This window comes from Mustela erminea, chromosome 6, assembly GCF_009829155.1.
Source record: "Mustela erminea isolate mMusErm1 chromosome 6, mMusErm1.Pri, whole genome shotgun sequence".
Lineage (NCBI taxonomy): Eukaryota > Metazoa > Chordata > Mammalia > Carnivora > Mustelidae > Mustela > Mustela erminea.
The window spans coordinates 118,517,385-118,541,049 of record NC_045619.1 but is presented as its reverse complement, the minus strand read 5'-3'; the positions used below and the strand labels follow the sequence as shown (position 1 = coordinate 118,541,049).

Here is a 23,665-nt window from a genome sequence, read left to right as displayed (position 1 = left end):
CCCTAAGAAGAGAGAAGCTGGGTGGTGCTCATCAAAAAAAAAAAAAAAAAGTGTTTAATTTTCTTAAATCTTTGACTCTGAGAAGGCTTTTCAGCCACTCATTATATAACAAGACTGGGCAAGCCTCCCTCTCTCTTTTTTTTGCCATTGACATCTTCCAAGGAAAATGCTGCATGATATGATTTTCAAGGCTAATTTGCCTTTTTGTCTTAAGCAGTGTCTCTTGCTACAAATTAGCCTTGTGCACCTCCCTGAGCTAGAGAGGCTCCTTCAAAATTCCTAACAGGCAGCCTGGTGGAGAGATGGGAGGGAAAGGAAGGGAGGGAGGAAGGGCGGGAGGAAGGGAGGGAGCGAGGTAGAGGGTGCCTGTCTGCTGCGTACATGTGGTACAGGCTGGGAGATCAGAACGCTCACAGAACAGGCAGTGTAATTACATGTTCCTTGTAAGTATGTTAGCCCCACGGGGAACTAAGCTGGCCAGTCCACTTGGAGAGGAAAAGTAGATTTAAGGATGGTAGAAGGGGTCATTTCATAACTGACTTATTACTCAGTTATGATGAGGGCATTTGCTGATCTCCAGTGACTGCCTCATGCTTTTGGTCAGGCTCGGCTCTCTCACTCCCAGATACTTGATTTTGCAAAAGGGACACACCTTTCTGCAGGAAAAGAAGACACTGACCAGATTGCAAGCGGTAGGTTGTGACATTCAGCATGTTTATGCAGCAGAATTGCTGAGAGATGAGGGGTGGGGGGTGGGGGTGGTAGTGGTGATGTTCGGGATGGTTGATTTATCTGCAATAGGGAATGTTTTATTTTAATTGTCAGTTAAAAAGAAGAGTTGCTGCCTAGGCTAAGGTATCAGTTAAAAATTCTGTGTTCCCAGTTTTTATATTTGTGTTAGATGTGATTTGTGTGCTCATGCAGCTTAGTGAAGCTAGGGAGGGCTCACCTTTAAATAACCTGCAGTTTCCTATTTTCATTCTTTTTTTTTTTTTATCCCTAAGCACTGTTCCCACCCCTTCTTCCCAACATCCGCCTGACCACCCCCTCCACCACCCCCCACCGTGTGAAACGTGGCCTGTCTTCATCTTGAGTCTTTTGCACCCTGAGTCTGGATTTCTGGCTTGTTTGCTGTAGGTATTTGTGGATGCCTCGCAGTCATCCAGGGCCCAGGCGAACTGACTGTGCATGGGAATCGGAGACCATGGCCGTGCAGCTGGTGCCCGACTCTGCTCTCAGCCTGCTGATGGTGAGTGCTCCGGGAGGAGGTGGGGCCCAGGCAGCGCCCAGCTCCAGCCTCGCCAGCCTGCCTGCTTGCCTGCCTGCCCGCACAGTGGGCTGCTGCAGTAGCTGCAGACATGCGGAAAATCCTTCTGCTTTATCCTGCAGGCTTGTTTGAAATGATTCCTTGGGTGAGAGTATCAGCCATGACAAAGCACTCTCAGAGAAAAGAAGCATTAGATTTGCCATTTTAGAAACTTGTTGCTTAATGCTGTTTTGAGAGATATGCTTGCAAACAGGTGCTATGAGCCCCTGGAAATAGATTCCCACCAACGCCTCCCCCTGGCATCTCAGCATCCTGTCCCACTGCCTTTTACATTGAAATTGAGGTGATGGTGTTTGTTTGTTTTTGAACCTCTCGTAGCAACTGTGGAATTTTTTTGCCAACGGAGCATCAGCATCGGAATAAGATCGTGGAATAAGATCGTCTTTCTAGGTGCCCATGTGTCTACTCAGACTTCCCTGTAGAAGCAGCTGAGGAGGTTGTGGCCTTTTTTTAACACTTGTACTGCAGAGCTCACCTCCCAGTTGTGATTGCTGGGAAGACACTGGCAGAGGCCTTGTCCAGGCACTTGCCAGTGTGTGGACCACTGACCTACTTTAAACTTCTCTGATTTCCGTCATGTTAAGAAGGCCCCCACTCAGCATATCTAAGCAAACAGGGACACTGGCATCACCTTGCTTTACTCTGACTGACTTTTTGCTAGGATCTAGGTTCAGAGTTTGCTTTTACTGTCATATTGCTCCCCCTCTCCTCGCTGGATAGCCCATAGGCCAGGGAAATGTTGACGGAAATAGCCTGCATCAGGCTTGGTGTGTGAATGCTCTAACAGTTGCACAGGAGATTTTACGAACAAAGCATAAGTGCTTCTGCTGTGTATATTGATCCATGTTTTCTGACTGAGAAGGGGAAATGCAGCTTTATGAGGCCTGATGCATTTATTAAGAGCACTTGGAAGAGGAACCAGTGGGGAACATGCCTCCGGAGTGAGGAGCTAGGTCAGATTAAGAGGGGTAAATATCAGGGTTTTTGGTTATCCCAAATGTCACTTAGGCCACAGAGCCATTTAAAATGACTGAGATCTCATGGGCTTCTGCTGACTTCCAATTCTACTGGGAGATAAGTATTCAAAAGAATTGAAGTTGTTTTCTGGAGAAATTATCCTTGACTCCTCTCCTTTCCTCATAATTGTATTGTCTAATGATTCTTTATTTTCCATTGTCTACCTGTGGTCATGTATGTGGATGGTAAACATCTTAGCATTTCTGACTGTGGCAGACATGCAGTGGCAGTATCTATGAGGACCAAGAGATTCCAGAAAACTGGGAGTCTGAGTCATTTGCAAAAAAAAAAAAAAAAATAGGCACATATGCCCCTATTCAGGTATGCATATTATCTAATATTGTTTAATAGAAACAAGTCTTGTGTTATGTTAATATAGAGAAGAAATGTGTTCATAAAAATTAGCTTTAGGGAGAGCCGGGCCTCTTTGCCTCCAAGTTACTGTTCTGATTTCTTCCCCATGCTTCTGAGCAATCAGGTATGTGTTTGTTTTACTAGGAGCACTAAGGATAAATCCTCAGTACCCAAACAGAATGCAGCTCAGCATCCTGGTCCAGCTGCTCCTGCCACACACACACTCAGGCTTTCTTTTTTCTGGTACTCTCAAATATTTTGAGTGCTGCCCTGGAGGTGTCTGCAGCAGACTTTATTTTCTGTGTATTAGCAGCCTCTGCCCTTGGATCTATCCCTCGTGCTTACCTCCTGCCCAGATTAAAGGTTTGCATGTATGTCTCTCTCAGAAGCCAGGGAAATAGCTCTCGATACCATGATGGACCATTAGATTAGCCAACCTTGGAGCACCATGTATAACCGTAGTCAGTGCATGTTTTCAGGGCCGTGACTGGTTCGGGTGAATTTTCCCATGTGTTGTTTTTCACGTTTGTTGCCTTTTTCATTTTTAAGAGTGAATCTCAAAATAATTGCTTCTCAACCTATCACATGACGAGTCTCAAAATGTATAAGCAAGTCAACAGGGAAGAAAGGAGGAAAAGAAGCCATTTAGCAGAGTTGCTTTGGCTGTGAGTTCAGTAAGGAAGTGTAAACATTATTATTTATTAGCTAATCAGTTGGCCAGTCAGTCTCAGTATTGATGGTGTACCTGCTGACTGAAGAAAGCAGCATAGTATAAGGGTCAGAGTGAGAGCTCATAAACACCCAGTTAGGGAAGAGGGGACTATCAGGTGGCTTGATTGCATTCCACAGTTTTATGCTGTGGAGTCATTGGGCTGTAGGGAACTCGGGGAGAGCAACTGACCACACCTCTTGGTTTTGAATAAGGAGGCAACCAGACATTATATTCAGTGTAAGCTATAAATGATTCAGGGCAGAAAAGATTAATTTGGTTTTGCAGGTGGCAAGATCTGTAATTGGAGATCCCTGTGCTCTGTTTCCAGCTTTGCCACTCACTGGGCGTTCCTGAGTGAGCTAGGTGATCCTTTCACTGAGCTTTAGTTGTGGCCCTTGCTTATTTGGGGGGCGGGGCATGCTCATCTGTAGAGTCCCTTTAAGCTCTGTTAAACATAGTATAAGACCTCCAGGAATATGTCTAGAACAGAGGCAACTCTAATGCTTTATTCAGCGTTATGTCTTATTTGTACCCTATGACAGTGTTGCTTTTAAGATATGTATACAATGGAATACTATGCAGCCATCAAAAGAAATGAAATCTTGCCATTTGCAACGGCATGAATGGAACTAGTATTACGCTGAGCAAAATAAGTCAATCAGAGAAAGATAGTTATCATATGATCTCCCTGATATGAAGAATTTGAGAGGCAGGATGGGAGGTTTGGGAGGTAGAAAAGGAAAAAATGAAACAAGAAGGAATTGGGAGGGAGACAAACCATAAGGGACTCTTAATCTCACAAAACATACTGAGGGTTGTTGGGGGGAGTGGAGTATGGAGAGGGTGGTTGGGTTATGGACATTGGGGAGGGTATGTGCTATGGTGAGTGCTGTGAAATTTGTAAGCCTGACGATTAACAGACCAGTATCCCTGGGGCAAATAATACATTATATATTAATAAAAAATAATTAATTTTTAAAAAGATGGTGGAATTGTTCCCATCTGTATGGCTTTTATGCCAGAAAAAGTGTTTGATATTATTTGCTGGAAGAGGTGATCATCTGGGTTTGTTCACACTCTGCTGTCTGGAGTCCTATCCCATGGGAGCCTGATTTATTCTGTTGGACAAGAGCAGGTGACTTTTGGAAAGTACATAAGGTAACTTTCTAAGCTGGTGCAGACTGTGGGGCATTGGAAGGGGGCCTGGGTTGTAAGCAGATGCTGACCATCTGAGGTGGGTGGATTTCACTGATTCTTCCAATGAAGAGTCAGGGTGGGAGGAAGAGGAGTGTCCATGCAAGATGGAGGTCCTCAAACAACCAAGGAAGGGTGGATTCAGAGCGAGGTCAGGTGCTGGTGGTAAAGACCACCTAACAGGCCATTGAAAAGCCTGCCTCCTCTATCTTTGCAGAAATCTTGGGAAGCAAGAAAAGACAGTGTTGTGTTCACCACATTGTGGGGAGCTTCCAGCCTGATGTGACTAATTATAGAGCAGGAAGCTCTTGGCTATGTGTCTTTTGCTGAAATCACATGAGTTTAGGGAACTCTTTAAGGGTTGGAATGTGCTAGAGCCAGGGACTTGTTGATCATTTCTCTAATGATAGCTTAGAGATGTATAACCAAGAGGCTACAGAGGTGGTATTAGGATGTTTGGCTTTTAGATTCTGAAAGCTCAGACAGCTAGATTAAAATATTTTTAATGTAACTTAGCTAGCCAGGCAATAATGCAAATTATGCTTTCATATAAATTATCTTGACATATATTATCTCACTTAATCCCTTCAACAATCCTGGTGTTAAGACAGAAATTTTTGATAATCGGAATCTGAAAAACTGTCAGTGGTCACATAACTGAAATTGATGGGGCAAAGTCTCAAAATCAGGGTTTCTGATACTCAACCCAGGGCTTTCTTTGATACCATGTCAAAGCTCAAGAACTTGGCCACCAGGATCTTCTAACACTTTGGTTTTAGCCCCTCGGGGGGTCTTACTTCTGAGCCACTCTGCACTAGGTAAGTAGTGATGTTTTCTTATTTATCTTTATTCTTTTCCATGTTATAATTTAAATTAGAAGTTGATACCATACATTTGGCTCAAGACATCTGGTTTGATTCTAAGAAAAAGAAATCTTTTTCTATCTATGAGACTTCCTGTGTTCTCAAGGTTGCATTCTCTTGGACTCCGTTTCTAAGAAAATTGCCAAGAGTCAAGTTTTATAATAGCAAAATTAAATATGTAAAAATTTCCATTGATAAGTCAGAGAAATTAGTGGGTGATTATTTTCAGTGAATGAAGGATGTGAATTAAATTATCTTGAAGATTCTTTCCATTTCTAAAAATTTGATTTCCGATTTCTGGGATTCCTTTGAGTAGACTAAGAATAGACTAGGTCTCTGGTCTGTTTTGAATAGATTCCAGTTGATAATCTGTTCTTGTAAAACTTTATCTCTCTAGTTTCATTTCATTTCATTTTTTAAAAATATTTTATTTATTTATTTGAGAGAGAGAGATCACAAGTAGACAGAGATGCAGGCAGAGAGAGAGAGAGAGAGAGGGAAGTAGGCTCCCCGCTGAGCAGAGAGCCCAATGCGGGACTCGATCCTAGGACCCTGAGATCATGACCTGAGCCGAAGGCAGCGGCTTAACCCACTGAGCCACCCAGGTGCCCCTCATTTCATTTTATTATTGATTCTTCTTTCCTCAGATATTTTCCTCACTTGGAAATTTTCTTTATTAATCAACCAACAAATACTTGCTGAGTATGTACTCTGTGCAGGAAGAATACAAGGTAGTCACTAGCTTTAGCGAACTTAAAAACTAATTGGAAAGACAAGGTAGAGACATGGAAATTATAACAAGGAATTTATAGGACAACTTCAGAGAATCACATGAGAACTGCAATGAGACAGTGCATAATCTGTAACCAAATAAGCCCTGGGGTGCACTCCCTATCAGAGTGGGGAAACTGGTTCAAGCTTAGTTACACGTTAAAGGGTAGATGAGAATGAATCTGAGGTGAGATGAGTGAACGAATTAGGATGGAGTCCAGACTTTGTTGGGAGTTAGAAAGTAGACTGGTTTGGACAGAGTTCTAGAGGTGACAAAGTCTTATATGGGCAGAAAAGCAGGCTAAGGGTGTGACAAAAGTCCTAGTTGTATAACTACAACCTCATTTTCCTCTAAATTTGACCTGTGACAGGTATCTATTTGGAGTTTCTACTAAAACCATAGATTTTTCTCCAGATTACAAAAGGCAAAAAGCATAGGATAAAATTAAAGTCTGTCTTGGGGAATCTTGTTCTTGAATTAATGATAATAATCCTTATATTTTTCAAAGTGCTTTTGTGCATGCTGTCAGGACAGATACTATATCTTTCTATTATAACATCAAGCTGAGATCCAGAAATAGTAAATGGCTTGCCCAAGATGACTTGGCTAATTGTAATGGTTTCCATAATGGTTAGCTCATACATATGAAAATTGACCACCTTTATGGAAATTCAAAGGATAATAATTATGTGTTAATACAGAGCATAGCCATCTAAAACACTGTGAACAGAGTGGGATCCAGACAGGGGTCCTGGATGTTCAGGTCTATAGTAGGATGGGTTCTTAGTATCATTTACTTTTATTGTTTATTTAAAGTTGGTTGATTGTCAAAACATCCCTGGAAAATGTTTATGTAACTGTTATATCTAAGTCAGTAGGTAAAATCCTTCTTAAACTGAATTTTTTATCTTCTAAAGTGAAATTTCCTAATGAATATGTCTGAAATCCTGATATTAATAATATTTATAGTTAGTGTGCAATGTACAAATTTATCTGTCTCAGAGGGTGAAATTTAAAATCAATGAGTCATACTCCCTCTCTTAGATAATTTTTTGCTGACTATATTTTTATTTCATTTTATGTCTTTCTAATTTTAAGTGACAGATTTCAACTCACACCAATCTTAACATGGAGGGGAAATGTATTGACTGATGTAAATGGGGAGTCCAGGGATGGAAGTGGTTCCAGGAGAAGCTGGACTGAGGACTTTGGGTGACAGAGTTCAGACCCTGTTTCCCTGCCTCTCTCCATGTCTTTAGGCTCTAGCAGATTCTTTCTTCCAGCAGCTCCAGGATTACTTGTCCTTGGAGCTAGTGGGCCCAGATAAAAGAGCAGGACTTTCCTTACAAAGGGATTTCTTAACATCTGTTTGGCACTGTTGGGTAATAGGTTTTGCTCTTGGCCAGTCACTGGGTCCAGAGATGGGTTCGCTGACCCAGCAGGTTGGCTTCTATGTCTAGATTTGTAAGGAGAAAGGAGGAGTGTCAGTTGGCTGATAACTCCACCTGAATCAACAGGGAGTGGGAAGGCAAGGTTCCAGAAGGAAAAAAGCTCTTGTACTTGATTGGAAAAAGAACTCTTTATAGAAGAGTTCCAGAAGGAAAAGAGCAAGGAGGAATGAATCCTAGCAAGGTAAACACAACAGATACTCATTAGCAGTCTTTATATCTTGTATACCAGTATAGGGCTCCTATAAAACTGGTCAGGTGGGTAAAGGCATCAGTGAACCCTAAATCGTTGATTCAGTTTCCCTCAAAATAAATACAAATGGAAAAGCCCAATTGTCTAGTTTATTCTAGATTGAAAATGTCTCACCATTTGTAAAGTGGCATAATAATAGCTGCCATGTAAGATTTGGGATAATTCAATGAGATATGCGGGTAAAGTACTTAGCACTGTTCCTGGATCAAAGTAAATATGCAGTCAGTATTAGCAATTGTTCACGTTATGTTAACATGATATGAAACTACCATCCACCCAAACTCACCTCATTGGATTCCTGAATGAGCCACAGTCAATCTAAAAGGAGAAGTTGCCCAAACCTCTCTGCATCTCGGTGTCTGAACAGTCAGTGACCACTTTGAACAATCCGTCAGTTGTTTTAGAAAAACAGATGCTCCTAGGATCAGGTGAATTGTTCCGATCATGAGCAAATTTAAATTTGCATTCCTGTCTTGACTAACTAACAAAATTTTCTTAACCTCTGAGGGAAGATGACTGAAATATGGGCTACAATATGTTCTCTCTGGCAAATACAAAATGCATGCCATTCAGGCTGCTATACATGATTGGGTGGCTATTAGTGCATCTCTGCTAAAAATTAATTGTCTGGCTGCTTTGCAAAGTTTAATAGTCATTTAGAGAGCATATGTTACTAGTGCAGGTAACAGTATCTCATTGAATTCTATGCCAAAGTAGGAAGTCAAATGGAACATATGGTATTTAGCCTGGTCATAATCAAAGGTCTTGGAAACATGCTTGACTAAAACCATGGTATATATACAGTATAAGAAGACTAAAATCCAATGTCAAGGTAACATTGGCCTGCCACCCATGTTTCCTACTAATGAGTGCTTTTTATAATCCTGGACATTGAAATGCTAGTCTCTCAATCCAGACCTGGAGAAGCCGTTTCCTGAGCAGTAGATCGAGTTCCACTCCCCAAGCAATGTCATGTATGCCCATGGTTTTAACTCTCATCTGTACACTCATGACTCCCTAATCATGTCTTTGGCTCAGGCCTTGCCCCCAGGTTTCTCATGACTAGCAATCCAAATGCTTATCAGGTTTATCTTCCTGTATGTCCCATAGATGCCTCAAACTCAGTTCACCCCAAGGAGAAATTGTGACCTTCTTCTTGGTCTGCATGTCTTCCATTGGTGGTAATACCTTTTTGCCTATCATCCGAGAACTCACCATTGACTCCTTCTTCTTCCTCATCCACCTTGTCCAGTTATCTCCGGGTTCTGTTGTCTCTGCTCCCTCTTTTCTCTGTAATCTGGCCCCTCCTGCCCATGCCCCTCTCCCTGTCTAGATCAAGTTTACAATCTCTTCCACCTGGATCTCTGCTTCTGTTCTCTTTTCCCTATGTCCATCCTCTGTATATGTTCCAGAGTGATATTTATAAAATGAAATTCTGATTTTGCTACTAATTAGATCTATTATTTTCTTCTAAAATGAAGGTCTAAAATCCTGATTGTACTTGATTATACATGGGATAAACCTCAAGCTTTTTATTTATTTATTTATTAAAAAGATTTTATTTATTTATTTGACAGATCACAAGTAAGCAGGGAGGCAGGCAGAGAGTGAGAGGGAAGCAGGCTCCCTGCTGAGCAGAGAGCCTGATTCGGGGCTTGATCCCAAGACCCTGAGATCATGACCTAAGCCCTGAGATTATGACCTGAGACAAAGGCAGAGGCTTTAACCCACTGTGCCACCCAGGTGCCCCAAGCTTTTTATTTTTTAATTGAGGTAAAATTGGTATATAGTAGTATATAGGGTTTCAGATGTACAAAATTATAACTTTATATCTGTATACACTACAAAGTGATCAAGCTTTTTAACATACATATTAGTCACTTCACCTCCAACCTCTGCCTCCCTATCTAACTCCATGCGCTGCTGTATCTCCCACCACTCCTGAGAATTGGTGCCTTCGTAGTGTTGGTCTGTTCCTGCTCCCAAGAAAGACCAAGTTGGCCCCTGCCCCACAGAAACATCATGTTGGTTCAAGCCTATGTACTTTTGAAAATGCTCTTTCCACTTCCTCACTTCTTCCTGAGGAAGGAAGGAATCACTTATATTTATATTTTCTATCATTTCACTTATTGCTAACACTACTATATGACATTTGACTTTTGTACCTGTTTTCCTTAATAGAATGTGAGCACATCAACAATATAGAGTATTTCTTGTCCATTCATTCAGCAAATATTTATTGAACACCTACTATCTTCTGGACACTATTTTAACATGAAGGGTATAATAAAGTGAACAGGACAGACAAGGTTTTTGATGTCCTTTTACTTACCTGGGGAGAAATTAAAAAAAAAAAAAAAGTAAGTACACTAAAAACACACAGAAATATCAGGGAGTGGTAATTGTTCTAGAGCAAATTCTAAGTGATGATGGGGAGACAATGCTTGAGTGACAACTTTAAAGTGGGTGATCAAGGGAGCCTTCTCTGAAGAAACTGAAGGGTGACTGGCAAGAAAGAGATAGTGGTGGAAAGTTGTGGGCAGGACATTCCAGTCAAGGTAGAAGCCATAGGACCTGTGGGAGTTTATTGCATCCCAGCACCTTGCACTGTATTAAATACAATCAGTAAATTAAAATATTGCTTAATTACTTCTGGCTGCTTAACACAGAACCATCCTAAGACACATGGGTCTTACTCCAGAGCTTACATATCACAAAAGAAATGTACCTAAAGGAAACACTGACCTTGTGAGAGAAAATGGGCTCCCCCATTATAGGGCATGGTACCAACAGTGTGTAGAAAGGAATTCAGAGGAGTGGTCTGGGAGGGATAGGGGAGGGAGACCTAGAGATCTAGTTATGACAGGGTCTGTGGAGGAAAAGGACATTAAGCTAGTAGAAAGGTGCAGATTTCCACCTGTACTGATGTGATTGACATATACTATGGGTAAATTGAAGGTGTACAGCATATTGATTTGTTACATTGACATATTGCAGTGTGATTACCACCTTAACATTAGCTAACACCTCCATCAGGTACATATTTACCATTTCTTTTTTTGTGCAAAGAAATCTAAAATTTACTCTCTCAGTAACTTTCAAGTATGTCGTTAACTCTAGTCACCCAAATTAGATTAGATTAGATTAGATCCCCAGAACCTGTTCATCTTCTAACTGCAGGTTTGTACCTTTGACCAATATTTCCCCATTTACCGCACTGTTGGTCCCTAGTAACTGCCATTCTACTTTCTGTAAGTTTCATTTTTTAAGATTCCACATATAAATGATATCATACAGTATTTGTCTTTCTCTGACTTTTTCACTTAGGAATATGTCCCCAATGTCCACCCGTTTTATCACAAGTGGCAGAATTTCCTTCTTTCTTGTGGCTGAGTAATACTCCATTGTGTGTGTGTGTGAGTGTGTGTGTGAGAGAGAGAGAGAAAGGAAGAGAGAGAGATCTGGTTTATTCATTCCCCCATAAATGGGCAGTTAGATTGTCTTGGTTAGTCAATGTCCTAGGTTGTTGTGGTTAGCCAATGTCTTGGATATTGTGAGTAATGCTGCAATAAATATGAGAATATATATGTATCTCTTAGAGATCCTGTTTTCATTTCCTTTGGATATATTCTTAGTTTAGGGTACATTTATTTTTGGTGGGGGAGGAAAGGGAGAGAGTATCTTTCTGGGAAAAGGAACAACATAATGAGGGAGATTCAGGAGGAAACAATAATAAACCGCTGTGGTGGGGATCAGATGAGGGTAGAGGTGGGGGTGGGAAGGAGGGCTTGGCAGGAGAGGATTTGCATTATGGAAGTGAGGACTTCAGGTGGAGCAAGTTAGGACTAAATGAGGGAAGACATTGCAAATGGTCCCATGAGTACCTGGATTGGAGCCATAGGAATTTACGAGACTTTGCGTTCTTTAATGGGGACTGACTTAGCTAGTGTGGGGGTTGGGAATTTTAATCTGGTGATGGTACTCAAGGTGCATTGGGGATATGGGAGGAAGAATGGCTATTCAGTTTGGTCAAATGGATTAACTCAGGTGGAAGATGAAGAGGCAGCATTGTGGTGGCCGTGGGAAAAGAGGAAAGTGGATGAATTCAAGGGATGTTCTGAAGGCAGCATCATCAAGACCATAGGATAGATTGCTAGTGGGGCCCAGGCACAGGGAGGAGCCAGCCAGGATTACAGAGTGTTGGATTTCAGAGCTGTAGGGAGTGGTACAGGAACAGCATCAGGGTGGGATATACAATTTGCAGTTAAAAGGGCTGCAGTTAATGTAGGAACACCAAGTTAAAGGCATTGAAGAAATAATGGGATTTCCTAGCAGAGATGGTTGATGGGCAGTTGGAGATCATGGTCACTTAGGTCAGTGATTAGATTTGGAGAGGCAGATCTGAGAATGAGATTAGGAACCCAGGAATCCTGAAGAAAGACTGTATGGAGAAAAGAACAGAAGACTACACCTGTGCAAGGGGTGTTCTAAAAGCCATGGTCAGAAAGAGTTCGTATTATCTTGTGATACAGGCCACGTTTGTACCAGGTCTGTATTACCTTGACTTGGGCATTAATTTTCCTCACATTAAATGTACCACATGGCCTAACTGAAGCAGCCTCAGAGATTTTTCACTAGATGCAGGTTAAATGCAATTTCATTAGATAACTGTACCTCCTCCCATGTTCTTGTAGGGCACAACTGGGCTGGGAATGTGCACATGTCACCTCTTACCAAGCACCATTATCTGTTGGGTGTGTCTTCTGCTTACTACTTACTGCTGCATAGGAACTACTCTGCATCTGTGACTTAAAACAACCATTTTGTTAGGCTCACCAGTTATGTGGGCCAGGACTTGAAATAGGTGGCAGTGAGAATGGCTTGTCTTTGCTCTATAATGTGTGGAGCTTCACCTGAGAAGAGTGAAAGTCTGGGATGACACAACAGCTGGAGTCTGAAATCTCCTGGAGGCATTTGCACTGATGTGGCTGGTGCTGGGTGTTGCAATCAGCTGGACCACAGCACTTACGTAGGAAAACTCCACATGACCTGGGCTTCCTCACAATATGGCTGCTTTGAGGAAGCTAGACAGCTTACATGGTAGCTCAGGGCCCAAAACCAAGTATCTGAGCTACCAGGGTAAAGCTGTATGACCTTTTGTGAGGTAGCCTCAGAAGTCACACAGATTTGCTTCTGATGCATTTTCTTTGTTACAAACAAGTCACTAAGGCTAGATTGGAAGGAAGAGGATTTAGACCCTACCTGTTGGTGAAAGGGTACTAACGTATTTTATGATATGTTTAAAGCTACCACAATGGGTGTTCATTCTGTGTAATTTAATTTCATGGACTTTGAGGGTCTTATCCTTTTTGAATTATTCACAATTTGGCTATGGAAATTTGCTCAGAGGAAGAATTCCATAACTATTGATTGAATGATAAGTTGGTATTGGAAGAATCCCAGTTTTAATATTTTTGCCTATTGGCAGAAAGTTACCTTTGAGTTTTTAAATTTTTATTCAAATTCTAAACATCTAAAAAGTAACATGTTTAGCGTTTCTCAGTTATGCCTTCAAAGAACACCCAGAGGGGTGCCTGGGTGGCTCAGTGGGTTAAGCCTCTGCCAGGTCATAATAATAAGCTCAGGTCATAATCTCAGGGTCTTGGGATCGAGCCCTGCATCCGGCTCTCTGCTCAGCGGGGAGCCTGCTTCCCCCTGACTCTCTGCCTACTTGTGATCTCTCTCTCTCTGTCAAATAAATAAATAAATAAAATCTTAAAAAAAAAAAAGAACACCCAGAGAAGGTGTGAATCATGAATGGTCAGATCTGCCTTCTCTGTGACCTCAAAGTTTCTCTGGTTTAGTTCCAGCTGATGATTGGGAGTTAATAAACTGTAGTGTTGCTTCCTTTCCATGCCTTGTGTTTGGACTCATAATTTGTTTTGTATCTTTATTGCCCGTGTGTCAAAGTAAAAGAAGGGACATAGCTTGGTATTAGGCTGAAATGCTTCTTTCCTCGTGAGGAGTGTGAGCATAATTGAGCTGTAATGAACACAGCTGAGGTCATTTTCCAGGGATTAATGACAAGGAGAATGCGTTCATGGCCTGAGGCTTAGTCTTCGGTCATTAACCTAGTTGGTCATTAATATTGTCTGGGAATGCTTTATGTTAGGCCATTACAACTAATGCCATATGCTGCTACAGTTGGGAACACGAACATTACCTGTATCGGGAACTATTTGTTTCCTCCCCGTTCCCCACAATTACTGAACAAAGCAGCCTTTTTAATACACACTCCAAAGGCATGAAACACCGAGGGCAGGACAGTTTGAAGCTTCCCTTCCCTCCTCTCCTCTCCTCTCCTCCCATCCCCTTCTCTTCTTTTTTAAAAAGTCACTTATGGTAGGTTGCAATCAGAGAGACATTATGGGAAGCATAATGAGGATATGTAGACATATGTGTAAATACCACCTGGTCCCTGCTCTCAAGAAGTTTAGAGTTTAGTTGGAAAGGCCTTAATAAACAAAGAGTTCCAACACAGTGAGATAAATGTTATGACAAAGAAGACATCAAAGTGCTATAGAATGTGAGAGCACAGAGCAAGAATCTCTACCTGGCACTGCTGTTTCAGGTAAGATTTGACGGATTAGAGGTGGATAGGTAGATGATGGTAGGGAGTTCCAGCTACAGGGAAAACATACACAAATGCAAATGAGAGATTTACGTGTTCCAACAACTATGTAACATTTTTGAATAGGGAAGATAAAAAAGAATAGAGGAGAGGAGGACAAAATCCCAGCTAGGGACAGACCCAAACTGTACTCTGAATAAATGAGTTTGAACTTTGTCATGAACTTACTAATAGACATTAATGATATGAAGCAGGAAATGACATGATCAGCATAGGGATGCAGAAATATCACTATCCAAGTAATATAGAGAGTCGATTCAAAGAAGGGATGATCTGAGGAGAACCCGTATAAGAAGATATGGAAGTCATCCAGGCCAGCAATAACATGGGCTTGAGCTAATGGTGGCCCAGTGGGAATGGAGGAAAAGGCAGGGATGAGATATTCAAGTGGGAGATGGAGGTGAGTCATTTGTAATGACTCCCTGCTCAAACAGGATTTAAAATAGGGAAATTCTTTAGCTTGTATATTGAGTCCAGAGGTGAAGCCAGTTCTAGAGTATGCCTCTGGTCCCACTCTCACCTCCAACCCCCTTAAATCTTTGGGCTCTGCTCTTGTCTGTGGGCTTTGTCACAAGATGGCTGCCAACAGGAACCGCTCAGTATGCTTCTTTGTTCAAGTCTGGGGGAGAAAAGAAATATCTTTCCTAAAATAGGAACAGGAATTTTTCCTTTCTTTTCAAGTGGGCCAACTCAAGTAATCTCCCCTCTTGAGAGGAAAACCAGGCACTGATTGGCTTAAGCGTGAGATCCTGAACTAATCAGTAGCCGGGAGACATGGAATCACCATGCTTGATTTGATGTATCAGTATCTACTGCTGAAGCTTGGAATAAAAGTATCTACTGCTGAAGCTTACATAAAAGGGTGGGGGTGGGGGGGAAGAAGGGGAGTGTGGTTGCTGCATGAACAGCCTATAGTATCTATAACTGGAGCACAGAATAGGGCACTCAACCTACTCAACCCAGAATTGGAGGATGAAGGAGGTCAGTAAGTGGATTGTAAGTTCCTTTAGAGCAGGAACTATATCTTGTTCACCATTGATTCTTTCAGTGCCTGGCACATAGTAAGTGCCAATGATTTGTTGAGTGAGTAAAGGCATCTAAGAAGTAGTACCTGAGCTTGAAGGCACAGACCAGGTGATAAAGGGAGGGCTTCAGGCAGAGTTAAAAACTATTGGTAAATGTAAAGGATCATACAGTTGAAAGATATATTTCAGACAAGTCAAAGAGTTAAGAAGTTCCGGCACTAAAATCCAAAGCAGGGACAGGGAGGGGCAAGGTTAGAGAGATAAGGAAGGACTACACTCTGCTGAGGTGCTTGAGCCATATCCTGTAGATACTGGAAGACGTCTGAACAGTTTGGGACAAGAGAATGAAATAATCATGCTGCATTTGTATAATCCATTTTGCCAATGGTGTGTAGAAAACTGTTGTAGGAATATGAGTAAGAAATGATGAGGTAAATCAGCAGCTGATTAGATTTTGATTGGAAATGTGAGACAGAGGAGGAGTCGAGGCTGACCTCAGATCATGATGTTAAGTAAGGAAGCAGGTGGCAATCAGGCGAAGAACAGGTTTAAAAGGGGTAATGACGGGGCTCCTGAGTGGCTCAGTTGTTAAGCATCTGCCTTTGGCTCAGGTCATGATCCTAGGGACCTGGCATCGATCCCCGCATCAGGCTCCCTGCTCAGTGGGGAACCCTGCTTCTCCCCCTCACACTTCCCGCTTCTTGTGTTCCCTCTCTTTCTGTCTCTCTCTCAAATAAATAAATAAATAAGACAGTTAAATAAATAAATAAATGGAGTAATGACACCTTCGTTTTGGACAGGTTCTTCTGAGGGGCCTGCAAGACGTTCTAGTGGAGGGGCTTAGCCATGGTTTGGTGTATGTGTGTGAAGCTGGGGAAGATTTCTGGGCTGGACATACATATTTAGAATCATCAGTATGCAGACAGCAGGATAACAGAACAATATGAGGATGAAGACCACCTGGGGAGTGCAGAGCAGGGGAAGCCATGAACCGTGCATGAGGCAATGGAAGGGTAGGGAGTGGAAGGAAAGCCCACATAAGAGGCAAAGAAAGAAAGAGAGGTGGAAGGAGGTCCAGGGTTATATACTGTCTTGGATGACAAGAGAATTTCTCTTCAAGAAAGACAGAGGAGTGGTGATCATGACTATCAAGTGCATCAGAAAAATTAAGGAAGTTAAAAACTGAAAAATACTTACCAGATTTGCCAGTCAGGATGGCAGCAGTGGGCTTATGAATAAAATCAGGAGCCAGTTTGCAAGTGAATGAAGAGGGAATAGGAGGTGAGCAAGTAAACAGAGAGGGGAACACAGGAAATTGAGAGCAGAGACATCGGATAGTAGCCTGAGGAGTGGGAAGAAACAAGGAGGGTATTTCAGAGATGGGGAAAGCAAGAGGATTGTTAAAGACTCAAGGAAAGAGGCTCAGAGATTCTGAAAGATGAGCAATATAAGGAGATGGGAGGGAATGTGGGCAACACCTCCCCCTTCCCTGGCTCCAAGAGGCTACTGTGAAGCTCTAAGCGTCACATCCTTTATTCCTGTGTCCAAAGGCAAAAAGAAGAGGAACAGTAAAGAGAGCTCTCCTGTGTCTTTTTATTTCTATCAAGGAGGAAAATTTCTCCCAGAAGTTCCCCAGGACACATCCCATTATTTTTAATTGGCCAGAACAGAGTTACTTATGTGACTTGTAGCAGACTGGTTCACTCAGCCCCCACCCACAATCCCTCTCCACAAAGTCTAAACTGTAGAGGCTGGGGATCTAAACAATGCATTTCCCAACCTCCCTGCATGTGACCTGACTTCCACCAAGCAAGCTCACTGGCACCAGAGCAGGAAAAGAGAAATGAATGACTTAAAGTGGCAGTTGCAGATCAGATGTCCTTGAGAGCAAGGTGGCAACATGTTAGGTCCTTTGGGACCAGCTTTTGTGGAGGTTCCTGTGGTCAGTGTCTAGGGTCAGTGGTGGTGACTGGGTGATGCTATGCGGTCTTTGCCCTGATGGTCTCAAGGTGTGCTTTGGCATTCATCTTGGTCTGTGGGGAATGACCTTGGTTATCTGGTTTTCCCATACATTCTTTTTTTTAATTTTTATTTTTTAAATTTATTTTCAGCGTAACAGTACTCATTGATTTTTGCACCACACCCAGTGCTCCATGCAATACGTGCCCTCTCCAGTACCCACCACCTGGTTCCCCCAATTCTTAAACTACCTAGTACCCTGTAATAAATGCCTTTCTACTTATGCTAATTTGAGTCATCTTGTTGTCTGCAGCAAAGAATCCTGAGAAACACACAAGAGCATTCCAGCTGTAAGGGAGGCTAGGGAAGAGAGCAGCTGACGTTTTTAGGCTCTTGCAATAGAGAAGAAAGCTCAGGGTATTGGCTGCTATGTAGTGAACCAAAAAAATACCTGCTAAGGGTAAGTGTGGACATAGACAAGTTTGTAAAGAGAATAGACTAGGTCAGTGTTTCATTTAGTACATGAGATTTTTAGGAAGTTATCAAAATATTTAAAATAAAACTATTATTCTATAGAAGTGGCCTATATGAAAGAGTGGTTCGTACAAAACCTAAGCCTATTTCATCCCTGTTGCCACGGTTGACAGCATCCTCTGCAACATCAGTCAGGACACGAGTCCAAATCCAAGGATGACAGTTATGAAATGGAATCTGGGGAACAACAGGGGAGAAAGGAGAGATGGAATAAACACTGTGTCTTTTTTAAATATTAGAATCTTAATTATGAGTATATAGACAAACAGGCAATATGGTGAAGATATTTTCAAAGCTCTTGGTAGATATCTGGCCATTCGATTGTTGGTTCTGAATCCTTTCATTTACTAACACCATTTTATTTGTAAATTAATTGTTTGGCTGATTTTTTAAAATAAAAATATTTTTACATGTTATATACGTACATGTAAATAATTGCCTGCCACCCTAGTTCCTTCATCTTTTAGATTCTTGTGTATCCTTCTGTACCTATATGCACTATCTTTCCTTGTCAATCCTTACAGTGCTACCTCATTCTTTTTAAAGGTTGTATAATATTATATTGTATGAATTACTCATAATTATTTAGTTAATCTCTTATTAATGAACATGAGGCAATTTTCAACATTCTGTATTTACAGACAGTCCTGCAGTGAGCGTTCATGTGCTTCCATCTTTGTGCAGATGGCTTGAGTGTCCCATAGAATACATTCCTAGGGAGAGAGTACTGAATCAAGGGTAAGCCACTTAAAATTTTTATAGATATTGTCGTATTACTATCTTCAAAAGGCCACTATGTAAATTTGTTTTTAAAAATTCTACTTTCAAAGCCCTAGGAATATAAGCACCAATTCTTATCTGCTGGTAAGAAATAGAAGGATTATAAGAAAAGTTAACTATTCTCTAAAGGGTATTTAGAATCTTACTGTATAAACAATTATAGCATTAAATGTCTGCAAAATTCAAGTGGCAAATGAGCAGTGAATATCAATTACGCATCTGCTGCATCTCAAAGGCAGATGGCCTTTTAATTTTATATCCCAAGAATTATACCCAAATTTCATTCCCTTCCCCAGATTGCTCCCTCCTCTTCTAGTTCCACTGAGAAAATGGTTTATTGCACTTCTCACATACTACATTAATTTTAACAGAAAGCACGAAGAAGCCACCTTACATGTTTAGTAAACAGATACCTGGGATTGGGATATAACCCATTAATATATATTGAGTTTTGATAATTGTTTAAAATGAGGAGGGCCGGGATGCCTGGGTGGCTCAGTTGGTTGGGCAGCTGCCTTCGGCTCAGGTCGTGATCCCAGCGTTCTGGGATCGAGTCCCACATCGGGCTCCTTGCTTGGCAGGGAGCCTGCTTCTCCCTCTGCCTCTGCCTGCCATTCTGTCTGCCTGTGCTCGCTCTCTCTCCCTCTCTCTCTCTGATAAATAAATAAAATCTTAAAAAAAAAAATTGAAAGTCATTTAAAAAAAGAAGAAAAGAAGAGAAAGAAGAAGGAATTTATTGGGGCACCTGGGTGACTCAGTGGGTTAAGCCACTGCCTTCGGCTCAGGTCATGATCTCAGGGTCCTGGGATCGAGTCCCGCATCGGGCTCTCTGCTCAGCGGGGAGCCTGCTTCCTCCTCTCTCTCTCTCTCTGCCTGCCTCTCTGCCTACTTGTGATCTCTCTCTGTCAAATAAATAAATAAAATCTTTTAAAAAAAAAAATAAATAAATAAAAATAAAATGAGGAGGGCCATACAACAAAACTGATAAGACATGGTCCCTACCTTCAGTGACTTTACAAACAGATTGAGAAATCAACATAGAAAACTTGAATGGTTAAGGGCCAAATAAAAAGGAGTATCCAATTGCTAAGCTCTGTAATTTACCTTTTCATGCGTGGCAATACAAAGCTCCCAGAGTGAGAGCTGTCAGGGACTTTAAGAGACACGTGGGTTAGCTTGGTGTTGAGGGCCTGGAGGGAGAAATGGAAGAGCACTGGGCAGCAAGGAACTGAGTGAAGGCTGGCTGAGGAGAGTCTATGTGGAAGATGCTGGAAGCAAGGTTGGGTGAATGGGGTGGGGCTGCATAACAAAAGACCACGCTTGGTAGGAATAAAATAGGAAGTAATGGAAAATGAGTGTGATATACTGGAAGGAATGTTTGGGGGAAAGAAGAACCTTAATATATGCAGAATAGCTCTTTAGAACCAAAAGGGCTCGTGCCCTGGGCTCTCACACTCAGCAGTTTGAATTTGAGGTGGACCCTTCTTAGTGTCCCACATATAAAATGTCCTCTTTCTCTGTCCCAAAGCTTTGTGAATTTATTTAAATATGCCACGCCTTGAGAGGATGAGACCGCTGTTTTCCAGGACCTGGACGGATACTCAAGAAACATTTCCTGGTGAACAACGATGGGTGGGAGGGGATTAGAATTGGGGCAGGAGGTAGGGAGCCCCAGGTGGTAGTCCAGGCACATGGCTACAAAAGGCTCATGGTAGCAGTGCACTGGTGGGCACGGACCGCACAAATAGAACCGGGACGTACAAACCCAGTAACCCAGTCTTGATGATCGCGAAGAGAGGGAAGAGTGAGTCTGTGAAACAATCCAGTAAGTATTAGTGGGGGGGGGGGTCTGCTGTATTCAGACCCCATGTTAGAGGGTAGGAAGAAGCTGGTAAGAGATCTCCTTCGTTCAAGGAGGTGTAGTGTGGGCTAGTTGAATACATAAAGCCAGAAAGAACAAGGCCAGATGAGGTGAGTGAGGTGAGTGAGAGTCAAAGATAGGTGTCAACAAAATGCTGTAGAGGTTCAAAGAAGAAACAGATCCTGGCTTCCTGGGAGGACTCAGGCTGACATTCGAGGACACATTGGAGAGTTGAAGAAGAGGGCCAGGGGGAGGGGATGTCCAGTAGAGAGATGAGCAAGAACCAAAGGAAGGACGTGGACATCACTGGCATTGGAAGTGTAACCTGCCATTCTGGGAATTTAGATAGATGGAGTACAGGGAAATGTAGGAAATCAGGCCAGAAATCAGTCTTTGCATTCTGGGCTGCATATTACCATCTACTACAGATTCTTAAGCAGGAGATTTTATTGGGGTGGGGAGATGATGGTGAGCCAGTCAGTGGGGAGATTATCACAGGAGTTCTGAAAGACGTTAAGAGTAGAGCAGCATGACCTCTGTTGAGTATGGAACTAGAAAGAAGGGCCAGGTGGCTGGACTTGGGAATGCCCACTCATGAAACCCTAATGACAGTAGATTTTGACCTGCTTTAGAGGGTCTCAGAACTTTAGACAACCCAAGAACTCCACTGGGAGTTTGTTTAAAATTCTAATTTCATGGCCTTGACCTCTGAGATTCTGATTCTCAGGGTCTGGTGTGGCTCCATAAATGTGAGATTTTTAAAAACCACTGCAGATGATTCTGTCGCAGGTAACCCAAGAATCACATACATTCAGAAATTCTCTGTACCCTAACATGCTTATCTGTGAATGAACTGTAGTTTGAATATAGGCTGGTATAAAGCACTTTTTTCTTCTTCAAGGAAGAAAAGAATTGAAGAAAAGGCAGGTGTCAGAGAGGAAATACTACTGAATCCTTAAATAGCTCCTCAGGTACATAAAAAAATGGGCATCTGCTGAACGAATTTTCGTTAATTCTTCCCAATATTAGCTGTGTCATGGCCTCTTATAGGATGATTGATCTAAGGGTGATTTGATACATCACATTATCAATTAATGTGAAAACAATTTAGCTAGTTTCTTTAACCCCAAACTGATCTTTATCCTGTATTTGTCCTGTAATTATGGGGTGGTGGTCTTTTACCTGTCTCCCCTAGAACGACACCAAGGTATCAGGGAATATTTCATGCCAATGGTGGCTTGTGGTCAGGAACACACTTCCCACCAATGCTTGAACCTTTTCAAAGAGTTTATTTGTTGTTCAACCTGAAAATCGACTTAAAAGAAGTACAGTTTCTACTCAAAGATGAAAGATACATGCAGAGAGAGAACCTTTGAATTTTAAAAAGAGGTAGCTATTTCATATAAAAGCTGAGCTACATTTCCTCTTCAATCTGCTCCTGCATAATTTTATCCTACTTTCTAATTATGGTAACAGAACAAGAAAAATCCAGACTGCTGTTCACATTCTCACTACTTTCCTCAAGGAAGAAAAAAAAAAAAAAAGTTAGTATCTGTGCCAGAGAAAGGGAAACAAAGACAGGATGTAAATTTTCTTTGTGTGAGTTATCCTTGGCATGTTTCTTTCCCTTGTCTTCCCTAAGGTCATTTAAAGGAGTGACACTCAAGTCTAATTAAAGGGATTTGGGTGAGAAACTTTGAGTTTACAGTCAGTACCAATCAATAGTAGAATTTGTCCATCAATAGACTTTGAAATGCTCTTCAAAAATAGCTGCATTTAACCATGGCTAAATGATGAGAAAATGAAATGTCATTGAGCAAGTTCCCCTTTGTTTGAAAGACTGAGCTTCAGAGCACTGAAAAATCACCTTTCCCTTGATTATTTGTGTCAAAATCTGTCAATTGGTCAAGGAGAAACTGTATTGGATGCATCTTGGGTACTTAACTAACACAGGTTTTGCCACTGGCTTTAATCTGTGACTTGCAATAAATCCTGCGTGGAGGAGAAGTGAAGAATTGGGAATCAGGACCCCAGTAAAGAACTCGGAACCAGAACTAGAGTTGGTTCTAAGATAAGGGCAAATATGTCTTTCTTACCCAGACAGTATGCCCCAACCTGAAGTTCCATTAAGATTAATTCCTTGTGTTCTCTCAAGTTTGGGAAGGCAATAAATGTTGCTAAACAAAAACTACCTATAGAATTTCTCCCACATTTTCTCCTCCTTTCTGAAGGAACCTCAGTGAAGTTAATGTTCCCTGTCACACAAATTGTCACTCTGGGAAGGGATTTCTTTTGTTTCTTCCTTTTGGGTTTTCCTCTGTAGTTATTGGCACAGGTGTAGCAGGTCATAGAGGGGTTTTCTCACCCCCAGAGGAGGGACAAAGAATAGGTTTGTAGTTCTGTTTCTGGAAGGTGTGGAATTAAAAGCAGAAGAAACAGGTTTAGCATTTCCTCTTCAAGATGGATTCCCCCCCCCCTTTTTTTTTTTTAAAGATTTTATTTATTTGAGAGAGAGAGAGAATGTGTGTGTGCTCAAGCTGTGGGAGAGGCAGAGGGAGAGGGAGAAGCAGACTCCATGCTGAGCAGGGAGCCCAACACAGGGCTCAATCCCAGGACTCTGGGATTATGACCTGAGTGAAGACAGACACTTAATGGCTTGAGCCACCCAGGCCCCCCAAGATAGATTCCAAATACACTGTGTAAATGACACTGGTGACAACCTCAGACCAGAACAAGTGGAAGGTGTCTTACGCTCTTTTTCTTTTCCTATCTCATTTTTGAGGACAGTGATTTGTCACTTGGGGCCAGTTTCCTTGATTGGTATATCAGTCAGTTCAGGCTGTCATAACAAAATATCACAGACTGGGGGTGCTTA

General features: G+C 41.8%; 1 protein-coding gene across 1 annotated transcript in view; it reads left to right on the top strand.

Annotated features, from left to right (window-relative positions):
• The first annotated feature begins 366 nt into the window (after window positions 1–366).
• FRMD4A (FERM domain containing 4A) overlaps window positions 367–23,665 on the top strand; it is a 608,721-nt gene continuing 585,422 nt past the window's right edge. Inside the window, exons 1-2 of the mRNA XM_032349452.1 lie at window positions 367–443; window positions 1,138–1,249. Coding sequence (XP_032205343.1) covers window positions 382–443; window positions 1,138–1,249 — 174 coding nt within the window. The 5' untranslated portion in view covers window positions 367–381. The remainder of the gene's footprint in view (window positions 444–1,137; window positions 1,250–23,665) is intronic.